This window comes from Ctenocephalides felis, unplaced genomic scaffold (genome assembly GCF_003426905.1).
Source record: "Ctenocephalides felis isolate EL2017-DRISC unplaced genomic scaffold, ASM342690v1 CF-g0.4_SCAFFOLD_01170, whole genome shotgun sequence".
Classification (NCBI taxonomy): Eukaryota; Metazoa; Arthropoda; class Insecta; order Siphonaptera; family Pulicidae; genus Ctenocephalides; species Ctenocephalides felis.
In genome coordinates this window covers 29,096,865-29,122,369 of record NW_020537324.1, presented here as the reverse complement: position 1 = coordinate 29,122,369, position 25,505 = coordinate 29,096,865, and the positions used below count along the sequence as shown (strand labels likewise).

At 28.3% G+C, this 25,505-nt stretch overlaps 1 protein-coding gene across 1 annotated transcript; it reads right to left on the bottom strand.

Annotated features, from left to right (window-relative positions):
* Nucleotides 1-185: 185 nt before the first annotated feature.
* On the bottom strand, nt 186-16,622 carry LOC113367063 (thrombospondin-3a-like). The gene is made up of 9 exons (XM_026608693.1): nt 16,556-16,622; nt 13,257-13,427; nt 11,318-11,550; nt 8,938-9,124; nt 8,252-8,388; nt 6,829-7,069; nt 4,766-4,866; nt 2,522-2,740; nt 186-383 (listed from the first exon to the last, which is right to left on the bottom strand). Exons 1-9 carry the CDS (start codon nt 16,620-16,622, stop codon nt 186-188), a joined length of 1,554 nt encoding a protein of 517 aa, XP_026464478.1.
* Between the last annotated feature and the right edge of the window lie 8,883 nt (nt 16,623-25,505).

Here is a 25,505-nt window from a genome sequence, read left to right as displayed (position 1 = left end):
TTCATTTTTGATTAACCAACATTCAAAAGAAGTAGAGCTTCAAAATAGTATAGCCAAGATAATTCAATTTATTAACCTATATTTTAAAATATAAGGTTGCCAAAGACTTTTTCAATAAGACCAAGTTTCAATTATATACGAGTATGTTGCCTGGTATATGAATTTGGATAATTTTTATCTTCTGCCTATCTCAAGTGTGGTGGGCACATGAGATATCGAACACTCGCCTTGCATTTGCAGCGGTATCGTCCGCCGCCGATGTGGCGACATTCTGCGTTCTCGTCACAGACGGTACCATCAGGGCAGACACCATCGCGTTTGTGGCAGCCGATGTTCTGGTCGCCATGGTAACCGCGCATGCAGTGGCCACAACGGAAGGAACCCTAGAAATAAAAATAATATGTAAATTGTTATTTTTAAAGCGTACTTACATCTAATTGAATATATTATTTGGATACATCACTAATAAACGACTTATCTGCAAACATTCTTAAATTTCATATTTGATTCATAATAACAATTCAATTCATTCATTCATTCATCTCCTAGGCAAACGTGATATTTGCATTATATGCTTCCATATAAAATTTCATACGTATAAATGTTTATATATATTAATTTAGAAATATGGACAAACAACACTCTTTTTTGCACTGATTTACTAAATAATAATTTTACAAACGTTTCGAGACTAGGTTTGTCTCATCATTAGTGTGTTATAATTTAAAATCAAAAATATGGAAACCTAAATTAGCATTATGTGTTATCCGTTACAAGTCGTTCATTATACTGTCTGAATTCTCTATCAAGGTCAACTAAATGAGTCACGAAATATCAAATAGATATATGCATATTTATAAAAGACTCTACACATTTTTATGTTGCTCCACCCATGTTTTAAACTTAAATAATAAGAAATCTACCTAATAGATATCACAGAAGAAAATATAATAATAAGTAAATTTTTGTTACTACTGATTTCATTTCAAATACTATTTTGTGTAATTAAAATGTATACCTATCATTTCAAATAAGGTAATGTAAAGGTAAATAAACTGGGGATATACAAATAGTGTCAAAATAGATAGAGATAGCGGCAAGGATACTGCATATAATCTGTTTTGCCTATATGCGAAGAATGGCTCGTCAACAAGGTACTTGAAGACTTTAAAATTTTGATTGAAAGAAGAAAAATCACTACTATAATGTACACATATTGTATCGTGGTGATATCGAATACCTAAAAGAAGCTACAAAGGATGATGAGCAGAATAGCAGAATCGTCAAAGTGTCTACAAAATTTGGAATGGAAATCAACACACCGACAAACGGAATTAAAATTGAGAGATCTGAATTTTTTTAAATACTTGGGTAACATCTTGACCAGATACAGATACTCTAAAGAAAGATCAGGGCGAGAATTGCAAGTACCAAGCGTTCACAATAAATAGCTAATAACGAGCAAGCTGAGACTCAACTTGCGGAAGAATCTAATAAATGACTAATAAAGTTATGCCTGGAGCATAGCGCTGAACGGATCAGAGACATGAAGTTTTAAAACTGTCGACTAAATTTTCAGCTTAGTTTTGAGGTGCTGTAGGTGAATGAAGAAGATAAAGTGGACAGATAAAATAACAAATGAAAAAATGCTGAGAAGAGTGGACAAAGAACTGAGCTGATCACGATCGTGGTAAGGAAAGGAAACTGGATCGGAACTGCAAACCGACAGCTACCCGAATGTAAAATAGAAAGACTTAAAGAACTTGGAAAAAGAAAATTGCATATGATTGATGACCTATGAAAAGAGAAAATTCAGAGAACTAAAAACCAAAGCAATTCATCGTAATGAAATGGTAATGCAAATAATAAATAAGGTGGGCAAAAGAAATCATTGATTTGTGATGTCTTTACACCATGGACCTGCCTTCGGGCAGACTTCCATTTATTGTTATTATTATTTCAAATACAATTTGAACATTTGAATGCTCCTTTTATTATTATTTTTTATAAAAGACACTGTGTTATTTCATAAAATATTTCATATCTTCAAACTCATTAACCACAGTTGATGAAGGTTTCATTTATTTGTTGATTGTGTGGTTGCATTTTTAATTTGGTTTTTATATTAAAATACCATAAACAATTTAAACATGTCTTTAAAGAATTTAAACTTTAAAGACTCACTAATGAAATCACAAACAGAGTACTAAATTGGCGAGTAAAAAATTAAAATTATAAAATAATTAATTTAATATCTAACGTAACGTGAAAAATATGCAAAATGATTGTTTGAGTTGATGCACAAACAAATAAGAAATTGAATTTAAGATATATTTAAAAACCGAGAAATTTTTTTTTCTAATTATAAAGTAGCAATGTTTTAAATACAGAAGTCAGAATATTTAATTACAATCAATTCAAGTTTAATTTATGCCCTATTCAACCCAAATTAAGTTTTAATATTACTTCACTTATTTAGCTGTTAATAACAAATATTTTGTATATTTCAATATTCACTTACTTCCGTATTGATACATTCACTGTTGGGCACACATCCACCGTTTCTTCCGTCTTGACATTCGTCGATGTCCTCGCAGCGTTGGCGGTTACGTCTTGCGTACTCTATGCCGACACCCTCTATGGCACCACCTCGATAGCCGGCTGGACACGCGTCGCAGCGATAACCGGGCGACAGGTTGTAGCAGCGGGTCAACGGGTCGCACGGCTCGGCTAAGTCGCACTGGGAAAATTACATATTTTAATATTGACAGAGAAGTAAATATTAATATAATACTAGTGGGTTCAGGCAAATTGCTGGAATTTCCCCTACCAAAAGTTAAATTTTTTAAAAAAGATTATTTTTTATAAAAAATTGAGAAAATTATATTTTTGAGAAACTTTAAATTTTTGAAAAAAAATGACTTAAAAAAAGATTTTTGAAAAAAATGACTTTTTTAAAACACAAAGACTTTTTTAAAAAAAGGATTTTTGAAAAAAAAAATGACTCTTTAAAAAAAAAGATTTTTTAAAAAAGAGACTTTTTTTAAAAAAAAAAAAAGATTTTTTGAAATAATGTTTTCTTTATTTTGAAAAATTTTGGAGATTGTTAACTGTTTTTCAAAGCAATCGCACTGTTTTAGCAGCATAGAGACGACATTTTCGATTTTTTTCCAATTACTAATAATATCTTACAATAAATAGAAAACATAATTTATTTTGATAGTAATTATTCCTGCAACTCTTTTTGCTCCAAGCGTACTATATTTTTTCATTAATTGTAAATGAATTGAATCCTATTGCTAAACTCTTCAACAAAATTTGTTTATTTGCTCATAAAAATATTATATAATTATTTGACGCCATCGATACAAATGTCGCCTATAGATGACATATGAATATCTAAGTATCGAGTGTCGCCTATAAAGCATCCGACATCTAGTTTATCAATTCTTATTTTGAGATTTATCACTTTGAGTTATATTATTGCGAATTCTAATATATTAGGGGTCCATTAATCACGTGAGGCTTTTAGAGGAAGAGGGTGGGATTTTGACAAACAATCACGTGGGAGAGGGAGGGTCTAGTTAGATGTCACGTATATTTATTTTACCTATTTCTTTTTTTTTGTTGAATAAAAAATTTTACGTTACGTCGTAAATTCGAAAAATTTGTTCAAAAATTTTACGTAACTGAAAATACACGTAATGTTTTTGGGGGGAGTAATTTTAAATATCACGACGTAACACCAAGGGGGAGGAGGGGTCTAAAAATTCCTAAAAAATCAATCACGTGATTTATGAACGCCCCCTCTTCAGAAATGATTTTTTGAATTTTTAAATATTTTTTTACAAATAATAATTGGAAAATCTAAACAAATATAGTGTTAAAAGAGATAAATATATAAATCTCATGAGCGAAATTATTAAACTTAATTATGTTAGACGCCTTAAACGAAAAAACACGATCTCACATTAATTCAAATTAAAAAATAATTTAATCAGTTATTCATGTCTGACTTTTTCTATCTAATTTAATTCCAATTAAGAATATTGCATACTAAAATTAAATATAAAAATTGATGGAAAGGTAATACATTTATAAAAACAATAAAAATATTCTTATTATTTCCATCACTTTTATTCATATTGTAATATTTTATACAAAATCATGTTATAAAGAAATATGTGACAAACTTATACAACATTGTTTTTAACAGATATAAAATGCTGTATTTTATTTATACTTTAATTAAGCTAACTCATATACTTGTTTTTATTTGAGCTTATGAGCTAACTATTGTAAATAATACTATGTAGCAATAGAATAAGTCAGACACTTAATGACCCAAGTTGAATTTAATTCAATATTTAGTCTCTTTCAATATGTTTCAGAATAAAGTCATGTAGACTTTCTATTTAATGAAGCACAATCTAATATAAACCGTTTTGATAATTATCATATAATTCGACTCTATTAAATATTTAGAAAAAAATAAATTGTGAATTTTGTATCGAATGGAAAAACAACTACTGATCGGCCACCTATTGTAAATTCATCAAATTTATTAAATGCCCTTTACTGGACAGTTGTAAATAAAAGAGATAATAAAAAAAAATATTTAGAAAATACAAGTTATTTGAAAGAATATTGGTAATATTGAGAATAATTGCTGTTTTTATTCGATGGTTTAACGACCATCAAATTGACTATAAAATTGTCTTTGACGATAGAACTTTGTGGTTTTTGTTTTGGTTTTGGTACTAACTTCATCAAGATCACGACAGTTGGTTCCATTTCCAGTGAATCCTGCAGGACATGATCCGCAACGGTAGTATGGGAATGAATCAGTGTCCACACATTGCACACCTGAGGAAAATAATACAGGTAAGCATAATTGAGAAACGTACATATTTTACGTTTGCATTTTATACCTAGAGTACCTAGTGCAAAAATAAAAAGTATAATAGTAAAATCAATCATAAAATAAAATTGTAACATAACTATTTTTTTCGGGATATTAATAAATATGCAACCATAAGATTAGAATGGCATACAAATTCGAAGTGGTAATTGCTATTTATCCTTACATTTTTTTCTGACGCTTCGTTGTAGGAAATTACAGTTAATTATAACTTTGGATTTTAATTTTCTAAAAAATCATTAGAAAAAATGCTCTCAAAGTTAATAAGACTCAAATTATAATATACTAAATATTAATATATTCATATATGTTGAGTAGATTTTAATTAAGATCTCCCACAATTGTTTTGTTTTTACGCTGAATGTTTCGTATAAAATTAGTTGGTATTGGTATTTCGCCTTGAGGCAAGTTACATGACCTTCCCGATATGTGTATGTAAATGATCGACTTAATCAATAAAAAATAAATTAATTTATGAGTGATTAAAGTATGAAAACGAACGAGCACGTTAAATCGGAATATTTTCTAAGAGCAAGTTTTCAAAAATTTTCAAAACAATTTTTATAATTGAACCAGTTTCCGTAGGTTTAGTATGTTTATTAAGACCAAATAATCTATCGTTATATCAAGTAATTCGTTCAATTTTAATTTGAAAAACGTCAAAAAAACTACTCATTTTCTCAAACTTTGATGAATTTTTAAAATTAAACTACATGTCGCAAGGCCGTAATATTTCAGTAAGTTCTATAAGACCATGATGATATATAACGAAAAAAAGTTCCATAAAAATCGGCTTTTTTTTCAAAAGTTAATTACAAGAAAACGGATCAGTATCATTCCCAACTAATATCTTTCGAACAGTTTTTGATTTTTTAAAATCGATTCGGTAGTATGAGCTTAAATGTGGACGAAAAGTTTAACACATTTTTCCAAATAAAAAAGAAAAGGCTTGGCAGATCGTCAAAAAACTGACAAACGATAGTCCTCATCTAGATACATCAAATGGCTTTCAAATTTCTGAAATTGGTTCAGGCGTTTTTAAAAAACCGTCGATTAAAAGTCTAATTTGACAAATGCCAAAAAACGAAATCAATTTTTACAAACTTTGACAAATTTTTAAAGTTAAACGAGTTGTCATAGGGCCGTAATATTTTAGTATGATCGACAAGGGTATGATATCTATCGTCAAAAAATAATAATAAAAATCGTCGAAAAAAAAATTTTTAACACTTTATTACAAGAAAACGGTCCGGCCGATCTCTACCAAAAACTAATCAGAACGATTCCCAACCAATATCTTTCGAACGGTTTTTGAATTTTCAAAATCGATTCAGAATTGCGGGCTTAAACGTGGACGAAAAATTTTTCACTTTTCTGCGATTTACAAAGAAACGGCTTGGCCGATCGTAGCGCAAAACTGACAAATGATAGTCCTCATCGAGATGAATCGAATGGCCTTTTAAATTTTTGAAATCGGTCGAGCCGTTTTTTGAGAAAACGTCGATTTATATGTGAATCGATTGACCTTTTGTCGACGTTTTCTCGAAAAAGGTTGAACCAAGCTCGAAAAGGACTCGTTTTGATTAACGAGCTGTTTTTTAAGAATTAACTGAAAATTGCAAAAATGTTTTTCCATGATATCTCCATGTTAATGGGCGCCTTAGGATATACAAGTTGGTATAGCATGTTTCTTGAATATACCAATAATTACAGATATCAAATGTTTATTAAAACGGCAACAATTGGAAATCGCATTGATTAGTTTGCGAAATAAACAGTCGAAATTTTATCTGAATAGCTGAATCTCGATTTCCGTTGATTAAGTCGATTATTCACTTATATTGGAAAAATCATGTATCTGGTCTTAAAGCCAAATGCCACTTACCCCTAGTTATTTCTATAATTACCTGCGCTACAAGGACGTGATTCGCAACCTCCACGTCTTCTGCACTGTCTTCCGTCTCCTTCGTAACCACTAGGACAAGGTCCACATTGTGCACCTTCAGGAGTGTCATAACATTGAACATTTTCGAAGCATGGTCTGTCATCACACTTGAGTCCGGGGCCTGCAATCCCTTCCATCTCCAATGTAACCACGAGGGCATGGGCCGCAGATTGGACCTCTGGCAGTATTTGTACAATGAACACCTAGAAAAAAAAATCAGTCATAAGTTAGAATTTTATCATTTGCTAAGACACTATACATTATTCCTAGTTTTGTCGAATGTTATTTTGTAGTTAAGTAATTATTACCAATTAATATTTGCCCATTAAAAATGATTCTAGTACAAATAATTATTAGATGTTGAGCATAATAAATTAAATAGGTAAATAAAAATTCATTTTTTTCCAAATTCCCCAGTCCAATTTTTAACACTTACGGGACGGCACCGATTTCAAAACAATCTACTGTACCTGCTGTAAACTTGATTTCATTGTGTATGTTATGCAGTTTGTTTAATAAAAATTTGTGGTCATTGGAGGACATACATTTATAAATATAATATTAATTTATTCTTGATCATTTTATAAAGAATGGTGACGTTCAAAACAATTTCTAAAATGCATAGCTGGTTGATTTTGATATGTTTTACAATAAAATGTTGTTCGACGCCTTTTTCTTTCCCTCGCAATATGCCACTGATTAGTCAGTATATTTGTTCATTCTTGTTCTGCCATAATGGCTTGCTTTTTCTGTTATATTGTCTAATAATTCATTTGTAAAATATAAAGTAAAATAATCTATTGGATGTCTTATATTGCTTGGTATTTGTAGTCGGGGTGTTTGTTAATGTATGTCAAAATCGATTATTGAAGGAGAATTGGCACATTCGCTAATGTCTTTCCGCTCTTCATTCAATTTGTCGAACTTCTTCTTCTTTTTGTTGGCTGGATAATATCATCATCACATTCATCACTATCTTCGGTGCGAATAGTAATTTCGTAAAATTTGTCTGTATGAAAGTCTATTTGAAACTCATCTTCACTGCTGCTTAATTTACAAAACTTACCAGTCGTTTTGCTATATTTGAAAGCGGTCGTTTTAAATATTAAAAAAGACTATATAGCAAAGAAAAAGGGTAAAAACTACTACTAATATAACTTAAAATTATTTTCAAAATACAACACTGTTTATCACTGCTATATGTAATTCATTCAACTTTTCGATGCAAACTGAGCTTATGAAATAGCCTGTCCCTCACAGAGTATGTTTGTCCACAAAGAGTTAAAATTGTACTCTTAGGTATTTCTTATACTAAGTTTCTTATAATGATTTATATCATTCTTACCATGGAAGCATGGGTACGTCGTGCAGTCAATTTCTCTAACTGGTTCTGGTCTATTGCAAATATCACATTGTTCCAATTTGTTGCGTATCCAATGAATGTCGCCTTTTTGTTGTTCAACTTCTCCACGCAAATGTTTTACGACTGCTATTAATTCTATCAGCGTTTGTACTAACAAATCTGCAATAAAGATATTTATAAACCTCTAGGAAAATATATTGCAATGTGTCCTTCTGATACAATACATCATCATCGATGGATATGGTTTATTTTTAAACCGGCAATAATAGTAAGGAAATGTTATGTAATTTGTATGTATCACTACAAACTACAACTGCCAGTAATATTAATCTGAGAATACTAAGCTATGTATTCAATAATAAACAGATTTACACTATCATATATGAGCTTCTATAGAGGTATTATGAAAAACAAATTGTTGAAAGTAACTTAATAATAACAATACTGCACATAAAACACTTAAAAAGACTTTTATATTAAGGTCTAGAAAACTAAATATCTGTTGGTTAGACCTATAGCTCAGACTAAAAAAAACTAACAACAAAAATACTTTTGTTATAGATTTTTTAACATTTCTGTTGATTTCCCGATAGCGACATCGTAAGAATCAAGAGTAAGGCTGGTTACACATCTTTTGACCTCTACTTTCAAATATTGTTGTTGGAAAATAATTAGATTTTGATAGATTCTATATATAATTTATTTTACCATCGCAATCGGAATGCATAATAGGAATGTCTCCGCGCCTAATGTTGTTGGGAACTCCATCAGCCTGCATCTGCATGATTTCTTGGTAGGATTCGGCATCCTTGGAAGTCTGGCAACCAACTCGTGCGAGTTCCTTCTGTAAGGTCGTACCTCCGTCAACACTTAGGGGCATTCGTCTGTCGCGATACTGGAAATAGTAATGGAAATATTTAAAATATACAGTTTTGTATTTTAGTGTCATCATGACTATGTTTACTTGTCAAGACGCTATTAGATTTTTATTTATATATAAGGTAGAGTGCGGTATAAGGGTCCGTGGGTAAAAAGATTCACTACCGATACCTCAGAAACAAGTGGAGTTAAGAATTTTTCATAATGTTTGAAAGTAGAGGGTAAAAGATGTGAATTCAGCCATTATCATGTTTCTTACGATGTCAATATCTGGACATATACGGCAATGTTTGAAAATTCGTAACAAAACTTCGTAACAAAATTGCAAATTCGTATATGTATGTATATATATATGTGTATATATATATGTGTGTGTATATGTATATAGATATAAATATACAAGTTATGAATTAGCAAACAATATAATAAAACTGTATAAAGCCGATTGGCGTATAAATAAATAAATAAATAAAACTATTTTCTTTCGTTGTTAATTTTTTTGGTTGTGACTACTGTCGTTTAGTTTAAGACACCTTAATATAATTATTAAGTCTAAGTTATTTAAATGTTTAGGAAACTGTATTGTTGTTTTTAGGTTAGACTCAACAGTTTTTTTTAAACTCTATAAAAGCTTACATGTGGGTGGGGTAAAAAGGACCAAGTAAACCTTTACTCTTTCAAAAGTGTAAACGATAAGAATAGTAAATAAAAGAGAAAATGAAGTTAAAAAAGCAATTTTGCATAAAATATATGAAATAAATACTTATTTCAACTATGCTGACAATTAGTTCTGACGAAGTACTAGATCAAGGTTATATGCAGTGTTATTTACGCATAAAGTTTATATTTTGCATCGATCGAACAATATAACTATTATTTCGTTAAAGTTCTTTAAAATTAAAAATAAGACATTGAATCTGTTCGCTTCTGGCTGTCTCATTTCACCCCGCCTATGGGGTAAAATGGACCAGATGACAATTTTTTAAAATGTAGCAAAAAAAACACATTTCTACTATTATGAATTAACTGGGAACATAGTCAGATAGTTGTTTGTTTAATATGTGTTATTTGATATGTGATATAATTGGTTTGGTTTTCACAATATAATTGATCAAAGTCAAATTGGACCTTTGTGCCCCGCTCTACCGTATATATTAGTTAAATATTGAATATTATTGTACTCTGAATTAATAAATAACTGCAGAATCGAGTAAATTATTAAACAAAATTATCAAAATAATCAAATTTGTTATTTCTGAACGAATTGAAAGAGTTTTGACTTATTGTTTGCAAAAATAATACAAATTGAGAATTTTCTCACGTGCTTAAATATTTGATTATACATATAATACTTTAAATAAAATTTGATTAACTTTATTACATGCAGTACATGTATTTATGTTTTATTTATAAACATGTTCCCAATCTAAGTCCATAAAAAACAGATGATATTGTCATGACGTCTGACCATTCTAAACAAGGTTTCATTCAGATTCGTCGAGACATATACAAATATCAGAACAATCATTTTATAACTTGTTTTGAATAATAATTATTATAAAACATAAAACGAGCATTCCTACATGAGCCGCGCCTTTCATCTTTGTGATTAATGGTGAATTTATTCATCTTGTGAGACAATGATTGAATCAATTTAATCTTTAGTAAAACATAGACGATATGCTCTAAAATTGTTTAGTTTTTGTGATATCAAAGTTGCCATAAAATTGTCTATATTTAATTTATTAAGAGCTTATATCCGTAACAGATAATGATAATAACATTTATGATTATATAGTTGCGTTGTGTATAAAGCTATTAGTATTAATCATATACTTTTTATGGGATTCATTTATCTATGGGATTAACAATTTTTAGTTATTTAGAAAATCTAACCAATATCTTCTTTACTTTATTTTGCAATGTCAAAATCTTAATTCACTTTAAATAAAACAAAAATAATACTTTGTAACACACGGAGAGAAAAATTTAACCTAAGGAGTGAAATTTGTTCGAAATAGCAACTTGCAAGTATTTATTTTCATTATTTTTAATTTTATTTATTTTTATTATTTTATTATTTAAATCTAACACTCAATAAAACTTAACTTGACTAAAAAATTTTCTTGAATTTGTCCATTTCAATCAGAATAATTTTATTACTATAATTCTTTTATAATTTTATTACTATAATTTTATTATAACTTACCACTTTGACAACCCTCTTGTGATCATCCTCTGATTCAAAGGCGTCCCTAAAAGTGGTATTGGTATGGAAAGTGCCCCTTAGCTCACAGTTTTCATATACTTCAATTCGGGCATCAGGACGCTCCTGCCTGACGTGCAGGATTAAGGAGGACACAAAGAACTCGGTGTCCAGGTTTGGTAGAGCAAATGCTTGTTTTGACTCGCTTTGGCCAAGTCTGGTAGTTTCCAAAACAACTTGAAACAAAAGTAAAGTAAATTATTAATATTTTAATTACTATGTGCATATATACATTACATAGTAATTACCTCATATTTGAAATAAAAAATTAATATTATTCAGTAACGATTTTTTTTGTTTTTGTTAATATTTAGAACATTTTTATTTTGAATGTATATAACATTTTTTAAAAAGCAAAAAACTTAAAATATTCTAATTATTTGCAACTAAAAATACAATGAGACATGAAGTGCACGAAATACTGACATCACGTGCACTGCGTTTTCTTGCAAATAGTTTTAAATTCATTTTCTCATACATATGAAAAAAATTATTATTTGTTTGATGATTTTTAAAAAACTATTTTTTTTTAAATGGAGAGATATAATGAATTTGAAAATAGTATAATATATAATTCTTATTGCCAGTTTGATAAAAATAATTACAACTTATTATTAGAAAAATCCTGATATTTTAATATTGTAATATTTTAATAGTGTAATTCATGAAATTTTAATGAAGAATATAATAATTTTGTTTATTGATTTTTAATTGTTTATTTTATAATATTCATGTATTCATTAATGATGCTAATTAAGTTAAATACTATATATCTAGTATTTATGAATGAAACTAATTAAGAAAAACTTTTGGTTCAACCAGCTGTTTTTAAATGAAATTTTTGTAAAAGACAGTAAAAAAATCAGTTTATTCAGTTAATTTCTCTATGAAATGATCTATTACTGATTACCATATGTGCAAATTTTAAGACATCCATCTTTCTACATCGAAGTCTTCCAAGCCAATTTCAATTACCCATTGAATTTTCAATTGAGTTGTGTAATTGAGATATGTTCTTTGAATGAAAGGAACTAATTAGGTTATTAAACTTTTATATATGTTCATTATGGGCATATCAAATTGTACTTATACTCGATAGCAAGATGACCTCAAAGATAATAGAGACTCATTGACATATATTTTGAATACTTATTACATAATTAATATGTCGTCTTCGTAATACAAAAACATTGAAAACATTAACGTTTTGTGTGATATATATAATAAGTTTTCTTGAAATCGTATTTGCAAAATTCTAATTTCAAAAATAATTCAATATCCAAACACTAAAATATTGATTTATAGCTCAGTTACAGAGAAAATAAGTATCAATTCACTACAGATCTTAAGAGCAAAAATGAATCAATAATATTATGTCAGCATTTATAATTTATCTTAACTTGTTTCTATTGTTTTCATTTTTGTTTCAAAAATTGTCACCCACTAGAGAAAATTTGAAATTTAAGATAATTTTTAATATCACACACTTTCTCAAAAACCTGTAATCTGATGCAGAGGAGCTTTACTTATTCATATTTCTCGAATATAAATGTAGGACGGTTTATATTGTTTATTTTTATATTAAATTTAGATTTTAGATTAAATAATTATAAATTTGATTAAATAAAAATTAAAATTCTTCAAGTATTTATTAAAACATTGTTGAATTATTAAGCTAACAATAAAAATACTATTGTTAGCTCACCTTGCTTCTGATGAGAACTTCTTGCAAAGCATATATTTTTTTGTTATAATTTATTTTGTTAATCAAGACTTTAATGTCTTATTTAAAAAGCATAATTGAACTAATTAGCTCTAATGATATTTTGAAATATGTATCGTATCAATTAAATTTGTAAATGATTTTTTATTATCTATTTACCTGTTTGTGACGTCCAATCCAAAAGAATTGTGAATCTATATGCTGCATGAGGAAAATCAACAGCCAAGAGGACTTCTGGAAGAGTTCTTCCTGTTTTTCTTGGTTTTAAATCACGGATTGTGATTTCTAATTCATCAGATGTAATTGCCGATCGTAATGCTTTTGTACTTGCTATAAATAAATATAATTATTATAAATATATACATTAAATTCATAGATATCATAGTTATTTTTAGTACTAGACATTCATCTAAAAAATATAAAAATTGAATGAATTCACTTTCATTTTTTTAAAATTATTTGAACAACTTGGATTGATATATTATATATAATTTTTGATACCATTGATTATAAGTTTCCAATTTAAAACGTATGTTCCATTAAACTCGCAGAGTAATAAACTGCATTATAATCATATTTTATCTTTTAAAAAAGCATGATAATTTTTCTGTTTAATATAAAAATATTAACTTATACAAGAATGACTAACGTGATTTAACAAATTTTATTCAGGAAATAATGATATAAAAGTTGCACCATGCTCTAGATGACCCGATAAAAAAATCTTCTGTTTTTGATCATTACAAAATTATATTATATTATATTACAAAAGTTGTATATATAGCCTTAATCGAAAGACTTATTCAATAAAATTTTATTTTAATTAGGAATTCAATAATACCCCATTAATAAAAAATAGCTATTATTTTACTAATATAAAATTCCACATTGGATTTGTCAAATTTCTTGTCCCCAAATTTGGATTTGTTGCTAGAAACTAATTAAATACTAATTTTATTATTTCTATAAATGTTATCTATATATATACGATAGACAAGCTATTTATTTTGGTCAAAATATTTTTTCAACAGCTTGATAACACAGTTTGCTAAGTTCACTTTTAAAACTGATATCAAATGTTTGCGCTCTAGAATTTGTCGTTATTGCTAAATATTTGTTTATATTTTACAATTACAAATTCGATTTTTACGGCTTAATTGGATTAATTTCATTAATCCATTTATATATGAATGACTATAAATATACAAAAAATTAAAAAAAAAAGAGTTGAATGGTCCCGATTTGCTTCAGTGCCAAAATTTGTTTACGAAATGTCTGCCGGATATATAACTCAAAATTGGGACAAATCCTGTCTAGAAAAGTATCTCGATTACAAAGGTCATGAAAATATGAATGATCCAATTTGAAATTAACCCAATAAAATCAAGTTACCACAAGATATATCATAATTTCTGTACCATAATAATAATTATTCGTCATTATCATAATTAATAAAAAGCAATAGCTTTAAATACCTAAAACATTATATACATTACAATAAGGATTATGTTAATTGTTTACTCGTACAAATATAAGGAATCAAATATCAATAGTAACAAAATAATAATGAAAAAATGACGATAACAAATTTTATAAGAGATAAAAATAAAAAAATATTTATAAAGTAAATATTATTTAATTTTCGTAATAATATTCTCGACAAAAAATGATCAAGTTAATTAAATTTAAAATGCTGTACGTGAACATATACATTCACATTCATTATTTTTACGTTTCGGCACTAAATATGGTTTATTTAACAAATTTGAGGTAACAAATAAAGAAGTGCTGAGAAGAATGGGCAAAGAAGGAACTCTGATGAACACGATCATTTAAAAGAAAAAAAAGTAATTGAGACCCATTGACCCATTGATTGACAATAATAAGTCTAAAAAAAATTAGGAAAAAGAATGCAGATGATTGATATCTTTGCGAGAAAAGTCAATGTATAAAAGTGTCTAAAATAGTGAATAGTGGTAATGAAATGGGAATGAGTATAATAATTAATAAACAAAAGAAGAAAAGTGAATCATTTATTTGTGGTGCTCTCAGGTCATGGACCTGCCGTCGGGTAGACAACAATATATATTATTCTTATTATTATCATTTAGCAGTTCAACTGCACTTCGAATAAGAAAAAAATAATAATTAGCAAAGAGGAAATATAATAAATATCAGTTAAACAATTTTTGATGCTATTATCATTTATAGGATTTTTTTTAAATTAATTTATACATATAATATGTACAGTAGTGACCTAGGGCAGTCTAAGAGCTGATACTATGAGTTAAACTCCAACTTGATTCAGGGGAGAATAGTGTAAGAGATTTTCCATTGCCATTTTTCACCGTATGGACTATTTTCAAGTAGAAACATATTTTTGATCAATATTTTCAAGAGGAAATGGACATCGCTGCTGCACGATGCCAGGCAGTCCTAAAAGCTTGAACTCGCAACCCCGTTTACAATAATTTATCAAATTTAAGGTAATTATAGATAGACAAAAACTTAAACTGTTTATGAGTAAACTTGAAGCTGATAAATTGTATGTCAATTATTAATTTAGCATAAATTAATTGAAGTAAAGGACAATAATATGTATATGAATGAACATAGAAATATAAAAAAAATGTTTACGATGAAGTAATAACTTTCGTTGTTTTGTTTGATATAGATTTTGATATAAAATATAATTTTGGATTAAATACATAATGATGTTTATAATGATTATAACTTAATAATTCGTTTATGTAGAGTGATGCCTCTACAGTTACTCCCCTTTGAAGTAGATGTCGAAACACCACTTTACATAAAAGAATTAATAAATTATAATAACAAAAACTATTATATACTTAATTATGTTCATTTGTTTATGCAAAATGTAGATAGGTATAATAATTTATGTGATTATATTTTTTATGGAGAAGTGTTGTCTCTATCTACTCCCCTTAGAAGTAGATATAGAGACACCACAGTACATGAAATAATTAATAAATTATAATCACATAAACTATTATATACATAATTATGTTCATTTGTTTATGCAAAAGGTTGTTACATATAATAATTTATGTGATTACAATTTTATCAATTCTGTTATGGAGGGTGGTGTAGATGTAGCGACACTACTCCACATTAAGAATTATTAAATTATAATTACATAAACTATTATGTACATATTTATGTTCAATTGCTTATGCAAAAGGTAATTAGATATATTAATATGAGATTTTAATTTAATAATTGTTTTATGTAGAGTGGTGTCTCTACATTTACTCCTCTTTGAAGTAGAGGTTTATGTAGAGATGCCACTCTACATAAATGAATTAATAAACTATAATCACTTAAATTATTTTAGGTTCAATTGTTTATGCAAAATGTAGAAACATATAATAAATTAAGTAAATATATTTTTTTAATTTTTATATATATAATTAATAATCATAAATTCAGCTTACCATTATCAACGGTCATACAATGCACCCATCCCACAGCCACCAACAACAAAACTGGCCACAACTTCATTTTAAAGTTTTTATAAAATTCTTAAACTGCAAACATATTATTTAAACAATCAATCACTCATTATAATCCGTTTAATACGATAATGTTACTCAAATGAAATAATTCAATCAAAATGAATGAATTCTTTCAAGGAATGAGATGCTGAACCGCGAACGAACGTGAACGTGAGTGCTCTACTTTTCGTTCTAATTCAGTATTTGTCGTTCGGCAAAGAGACGACGCTCGACATTTGAGTCAACGAGAGCTTTTGTACATAAATATAAATATATGTTTATGTCCGTTGCTGATGCTTCTCGACTCCTCGTCTGTTGGTCGCGATGTCACATAAGCGACTGATTCATTTAGACTTGTACTTGGAAAGTTTATATATAGGATTTGGATTGTCACCAAACCAAATGTGCCCGTCAACGTGCATGTAATTTGCAAGTCAAAGTTTTTCCCAGTTTTGTAATTTTTGAGAAACTGAGAAATTTGGTTTGCTGATTTGCTCTACATTGGATGTAAAATTTATCAATTTATGCACTAAGAATAAAAATAATCGTTATTTACATAACGAGAAACTTTTCTTTTATCACATTTCTTGCAACTTTCTTCATAAAATTTTGAGTTCAACTCATATACTACATTCTGTTGCGCCTATTTATCTGCATTAACGTACCAAGCTAGTATAATAAGTTTATATAATATGATGCATGCCGCATGGCATCGTGCCTTAAGGCAAATTGCTGGAACTTCCCGTATCGTAGTTAAAAATCTTGGTATGGAACCTAAAAAAATTTAGACAAAATATGTACACATTATTAAAATCTCTATAAAGTATCTGATAATTTGATGTACATATGTCCAATAAACATTTTTGACCGCCAAATGACATCATTTTAACTTATTTTTATTGAGAATCCATAACCGCTGGACCTACCTTCCCAAAAATTTAATCAGTTTTTCATCTTGTCAATGCAAGTAAAATGTTTTTTGGATTATTAAAATCGGACGCTCCGTTCTGCCGAAAACTGAGTTACCTTTTTTGTCACTTTTTGCCCCGTATCTTCGAAACGGCTAAACCTGCCTTTGCCAAAAACTATGTATCTTTATCAATACGAATCGCGTGTTTTTTTAATTATTCAAATCGGTTGATCAGTGTTCCCAAATCGTCGAGGAAATTTGTATCCGCACACACACACATACATCCATTTTTTTAAGGTATGCCAAAATATTCAAAAACCTTTGAAACGTAAAAATACATAAAAAATTTCATTTTCGATTTTTTTCTTACAGAAAGTTAATAATGTACCAAATTTAATTATTCAAAATTAAATATTATTAACCACTTGAGAGTCGCCAAAATTCCTTTTGCTAATTTTCAGTTTTCTCGACGTTTCAAGTAATTCTGAATCAATTGAGAATAAATGTCTATTGTGTGAGCCGAAATTTGACCAATCGTCGTTGTTTTATCAAACAATGCTGAACCAAATTCTAAAATTTTAAAGTCATTGGCTGGTTTTGCAAGAAGATCAGCCGAGTCGTTTTCTGAAATTTGCAGAAAATTGTAAAAACCGATTTAGTAATCGAAATTTGAAGAGTATTTTGAAGATCATGCTTAGTTAGGATTTTGAAGATACAGTTTGATGGTCTAAAATATTATGATGATGCAAAAAATTATTATGAAGGTTTAATTACAAAATCTCCAAAGTTTAGAGTAATGATCCAAATTTAAAATTATATTGTCACAATTCCCAAAGTTGCTAAGTCTCATTAAAAAATGAGTTGGTAAAAACCGTTCACTGTTCATTTAAGAAGAAAAGGTGCAGGAAACGATAGAAGTTATAAAATTTTAATTATCAGCCAGAAAAATTATTAGATTGGAGATTTTGTCGTTTTTTTTGTTTTTTTTTCTGTTTTTGGCACTTCTAATCACAACTATTGTAAAGTTTTTTGCAATTTGCCTTAATGCAAAATACCTCTTACACTTATTGTTCGTTAAAACTAATTTTGGATAGTAATTCAATTAATTTGGAAATAATTATCGTAAACATAATCAGATATTTTTTTTAATCTGTAGCTCAGTATCAGTAACGTGAATCGTTATAGAAGTTTTGTTCTGAACACCTGTTTTCAACCAAACAAATAGAAACTATTCATAAAGCAATAATTATTAAAAATAATCATTGGCAATATATATATATGTTAGTACTCTTAATTCGATTACCTGGTGATAAAAGTTTTGTTGTGAATACCTGTTTTAAACAAAATAAAACTAACTTTTCATACAACAATAATTGTTTGATAAAAATAATAATTAGCAGAGTATATGTAATACTCTTAATTTAATTACCTGTATAAAGACGAATACTCGCTCCGTAGAAAAAATTCTGAAATTCATTAAAAATATTCTGTGTTATGTCCAAATCTGTCGAAATGCTGCACATTGTTAGTAGAAGTACATGAATTTAATTCAAATTTTACCTATAATAAAAAATTCTGAAAAAAGGCAAAACAAATATTATATAGCGTATTCTAAAACAATTGTTCTAAATCAAACATAAGAAAAATATAAAAATTACATACCTCAAAGTTAAAAATACTTAGCATGAAATTTACAAAAATGTCGCACTTCTATTGTATTATCTGATTATATTATATTCAATTATTACTGCACTGCAATAATTATGAGTTCAATTTACGCAAATACTTTACATAGTTTTAATTTTAAAGTCGCTATATAAACCAACCACGTCTAAAAAATAATTATGTTAAATATATTTACTTTACTTTTTATATAAGTGTTATGATGGTACTTCAATAATTATGGGTTTATTAGAGCAAATGCTATATATTGTTGTAATTTTTTATTAACTTGCCACATCGTCACTAAATTTTCTCCAGTTGATAATAAGAAGTATATTAAATTTATTTACACAAATGTATCTTAAAAATTTTATAAATAAAGCAAAACCTGAGAAAAATCTTAATGTATACAATCAAACTCAAATTGAAGGAGTAATAATAGGAGTATAGTAGTATAGTAATAATAACTAAAAATTAAAAAAAAATTAATTATAAATGCATATAGATTTACAATTGCACAGATGATAATAACCATGAATCATCGTTTTAATCTGAATTCTAAACCGAAAGATTATTATATAACCGCATGTTCAGACGGAAGACTAATTTATGCGTAAGAAGCGTCCACTAACGAATTAATTGGTGAGTGGGTGTAAGGTACGACGGCATTGGAGAAAAAACTTGGTCAATAAGCTTATTTTTATATCATAAGACTAATATTAAACTTTATGATTAATATATCAAACAGCAAGAAAAAATTACCATTTTATTAGCTTCATTTACTGGTCATTTTATCAAATTTAAAACAATTGTTATAAATATTTTTAAGTATAGGAGTTGGTACAGACTTAATATAATAATAACACAGGTCTACAAAAAAATTGTCGGTGATGGGTGTACGATATATGTTTTCAATAGTATTTTTACCGTTTTTACCTAAATTCAAATTGGGGCTTAAAGCTACAAAAACGACAAATTCTCTAACCTAGTAATTTTTCTGACTGATAATTAAAATCAGACTGACAATTTCTATCGTTTCCTGACCCTTTTCCTCATAAATGATTTGCAACGGATTTCTTCATCTCTTGTGATGTGCAAATTCAAAAATAGAGATAAAAAACCGTTGCAGATTAGTAATTTAAGAACAAAACAGAATTAGTTATTTGAGAAGAAACAACAAAAATTATAAGATATTATCATGCAGAAAAATTACTAGTTTGTAGATTTCGCCATTTTTTTATTTTTCTTCCTTTTTTTGGTTTGGCTCAATTTTGACTTCGTATTCGTATTTATGGGAAAGGGGTAGGGCGGGGCACAGAGGTCCAATTAGACAATACAAACCAATTATATCATTACAAATAACCAATATCAAACAAACAACTATCTGACTATCTTCACTAAAAATCCTTGCTAATTTATCTTTATACAAATGTGTTTTTTGCTATTTTTCAAAAATTTGTCATCTGGTCTTTTTTACCCCATAGTCGGGGTAAAATGAGACAGCCAGAGGCGAACAAATTCAATGTCTTATTAACTTTCCATTGGGTAAGTTATAGTAATCGCAAAAAATCGAAAATGAAAATTTTTATATATTTTTAAGTTTCAAAGGTTTCTGAATATTTTGGCACACCTTAGAAAAAATTGAATGTATTGGTGTGTGTATGTGCGGATACAAATTTTTGTCGACGATTTCGGGAACACCGATCAACCTTGAATAATTCAAAAAACATTCGATTCGTATTGATGGGGAAACGTGCTGATTAGTTTTTAGCGAAGGCAGGTCTAGCTGTTCCGAGGATACGGGCAAAAAGTGCCAAAAACGGGAACTCAATTTTTAAGAGAACGGAGTATCCGATTTTAATCATTCAAAAAACATTTTATTTGTATTGACAAGATAAAAAACTGATTAAATGTTTGGGAAGGCAGGTCCAGCGGTTAAAGACTCTCAATAAAAATAAGTTAAAAAAATCTCATTTGGCTTATATTTTATAGAGATTTTAATAATGTGTACACATTTTATGTAAGTTTTTTGGGTTCTGTATCAAGATTTTTAATTACAGTACGGGAAGTTCCAGCAATTTGCCTTAAGGCATGAAGCCATGCACCCCATTTTAATTTTAAAGCGATTGTATGGAATAATAACTACATTATTCAAATAATAAAAATATGAATTTCATGGGTTTCATTTTTTACGGAGGTAACACTGTATATAACCTTGATCTTGTGTTTTATCAAAAATATTTATCAGCAGAATTAGAATAAATATTTATTTAATTGATCTCTTTCAAAATTGCCCTTTTCACCTTAATGTACTCTTTTATATACTATATTATTATTGATTACACCTTTGTCAGAGTAAAGTAACAGTTGGTCCTTTTTATCCCACACATATATGTAAGCTAACTTAAAAAATAACCAAACCTCTTATAAAACAAATAACGTATACTTAAAAAATATATTAGGGTCTGGTGAACTAAATAACAGTGTTCACAACCAAAAAAACTAACAACGAAAGAAAATACTTTTGTTATGAATCTTTAAACATTTTCGTTAATTTCCGGAATAATTAATTTATTCGGGAAATTAAATTATTAATAGATTTAATAACAACCTCATAAGAATCAAGGTGATGGCAGGTTATACATCTTTAGCCCTCTACTTTTAAATATTGTTGTTAAGAAGTGCTTTTTGAGATATCGGTGGTGGATCATTTTACCTGCGGACCTTTAAGCCCCACTCTACTCTACATTGGAAAACATATGCCACACACCCAATACAGACAACTCTTTCCTCCTGGATCTGCATAATTCAAACATAGCATAACAATTAAAACATTCAATATATCAAACGTTATGATCAAAACATCATTAGTTAACCTGATAAATATTTAATATAATTCAACATTCATGTTTATAATATTACAAATTTTTTGATACTTACATAAATGTACAAATGCTATCGCTGTGCATATAAAGACAATTCAATACACATATTCTTTGGTAGTAAGAAATGTAATTGATCTTAGTCCTGGAATATGAAACGAAATAACATAAATTATATAAAATTATTCATTACATTCAGCTATTCTAAGCCGTTTCTTGTGCTTCCGTCTAACGATGGTAAATCCAAGCTCTCGCCGCAGCTCAAACATATTGCTCGACGATTTGGTTCTCGAATAAAACTCCTCTGATGTACACCTATCAATATAATACTTTATTAGAAACGGTTATGTATCTATACATAAATTAGTTGAAATATTGCTTACTTTTGCTAAGCTGATGCATGGTTTGAAATTCGTCACCCAAATGGATTGAGCTATTTATCTGGAATGAAAAAAGTATATATTAATATTAATAAGATTTTACAAAAATATATGTTATACCTACCATTTAATATATTTTAGCCTTTAATATTAGATATTTAATGAAAAGTGTGTCTAAATACTTTGACCAATAAAAAGGCATTTTTTAAATGCAATGGGACAAAATATCACTGTTCTATCTGCGTCACAAGCGAATTATCCCAAAACGAATCCTAATTACTCTAGTTACTCAACAACTTTTGAAGTAAAATTTCTTTAGGCGCGACTAGGGAGTAGTTCTGTGAAAATGCAACGGAAGTCCGTTACGACCGAACTGTTCGTCATTCGCTCTCGATGAGATCATTCCTGTACGGTTCAATTGTGATTGGTCTTCGTGTCACGTGCGATGGATCTTTGATTGTATGTATAACTTTAATTACATTATTGTTTTCAAATATTATAAATATTGTTAATGCTATTATAAATAAATAATTTATAATTTATTATTATATAAATATGTATAATGGTTGACATTATTAAATGTGTTTATCACGAGTGTTACCATATTACTAATAAACATTATTTAAAATTGTTATATGATGTATTTGTTTTTACTTAAATGTGATCTTGTACAGTAGCAAATAAGTTTTACTTCAATCGCGTATGAACCTTACGCGCACTCTTTTTTTATACTAACGTTTTGCTGTTTATCTTTTAACCAAGATCATCAAATTTGAAAAAAAAAATTATTTCTTAATGCAATTTTTGTAGAAACTTTATTTGATATTGCTATTTTAATTAATTATCTAAAGTTCATCATTGAGCCAACTTTTTATGAAACTTGTCTACACACTTCAGTACACTTTTGTTTAAAGAAAGATCTCCGATTTTAAAAACTTTAACTCTAGTTCAACAAAAGTGTCAATTCTTGTAAACTTGAGGCAATTGTAATATAAATTTTTACTGAGATCCTAAAAATGTTATTCGTGGTTACGGGTCAAAATAACAAAAATAACCAAAAAATTGTCATAATTTCACTAAAGCTCTAGATTGCACGTGAAGCTTATAATTTCCAAACAATGTGACATAATTTTTTTTTTCTAAATTTGTTTAGGACATTTAAGGTCCTGGTACTGATACTTCCTATTTCGGCTTGACGCCAAATTCTGAGACACCCTATTTATGTATACATATTATACAATATATATAAATATATATATATATATATATATATATATATATATATATGATTTAGTAGTTAGTTTTGATGTTGAAATATGTGAGTGAGTTCTTGAGGGCTGATACATGCCTCGGTACTCGCAAAGTACAGAAGTCGTGGCAGAAATTACATAATTCTACTTACATTTTTGTTCAATAAAACTATCATTCTTCTGTTTACATCATACGAAAAATTATAAAAAATGCATAGTGTTGACAAGTTAGTTGTATAAATGTTAGTGCCAATCTCTAGTGCTGTGTACACTTCTCTATATGTAACCAACCAACGTCATATCCACTGATGATGACATTAAATTAAATGTCGAAACGTTTGGAAATAAAGATTATTTTATAAATCTTTGGCTTTTCTTTGTTTGATGTATCGCCCTCAAGAACTCACTCATATATATATATATATATATATATATATATATATATATATATATATATACTTACATATTATTAAATATACGCAAAAACGCCTGTTAATACAAACAAAACAAAAAATCATAAAATCAATCATTTAAAACTAAACAAACTATAAATAAAAAACAATATGTAAATAAAAATAACTTTAATAGTAAATAAAATACATATAATCAAAATAAATAAAATAAACAAAATAAAACATATATAAACTAAAATAAAAATATAATTCTCCTATTAAAAAAGAAACTTTAAAATATAACATAAACTAAATAAACTTACAATTTTATAAACTAATATAATTATAAAAGAATATTAAAATTACTTATATATTTGTACAAATTAGATCTTTGTTAAAAAACTTTGGTTTTTGATTTAAAATATTAATATCTTAATTATATTTAGAAATATAAAAATACATTTGCAGTTTTAGATTTTAATATTAAATGTCTTAATTTACCATAAAGAAATACATCTGTTTCGACTTGAACCCATTAATATTTATTCCGAAAACATTATTACTTCGAAAAAATTTCGTTAAATTAGATTTATTATTCACAAATTCGAAAAAATTATATTAGATTCGAGAGTAATTAAAAAAAATCGTAAAATTTTCTAGTAAGTACTTTGAACTCAAATGCATACCATACATATTTGTCAAAGGTACATCAGCCAAAAAACTATTTTGTACTGCAATTTATCGGAGAATAAAATTCTATTACTACTATTCAATTTCCCTTAAGGTCAGACTTAATTTCCCTGTCAACGGATTTTTATCCGGTATCATCAAATGTTCTTTGCCAGTTCCATTATCGTTGGTCTTTTTCAAAATCGGCTGAAGAACAAATGATTCGCTGTCCCTTCTCACCTGGTTCATGGCCAAGATCGCCTGGGCACCAGACGAGCTGAGCCTGGGCACCGATCCTGATCTATCGTGCACCCTGTTGACGATCAGCTGCGTCTGCTGCCTTTTGGCGCGGATGTTGTAGGCGCCGTAGACGATGGGATTGGCGCAGGAGTTGGCGCAGGCGAAGAGGAACAAGCCACGCTGAATGCGCTGGTCCACGTGAACTGCAGTCTCTCGGTCTATCCAATACCTATGATAGGAATTAGATCAACTTTGTGCATTAAAGATTTTATTCAAAGTTAACTTAATTTTTGACTAATTTAAGGGGGTATTCTAGTAGAGCGATGAATTTTAGGTCATTTTTAAAGTGTCGTAAAAGAAAGCAATGAATGTTTTTACTATCCATTTTTTTACCACTTGTTTATTTATATTATTAAAATACAAAACAAAAATTAAAAAATAAAAAAGTCGAAAATTGTAAAAACTGGCAGCTGATGAAGTGGGTGGTCTCAAAAAATTGGCACCT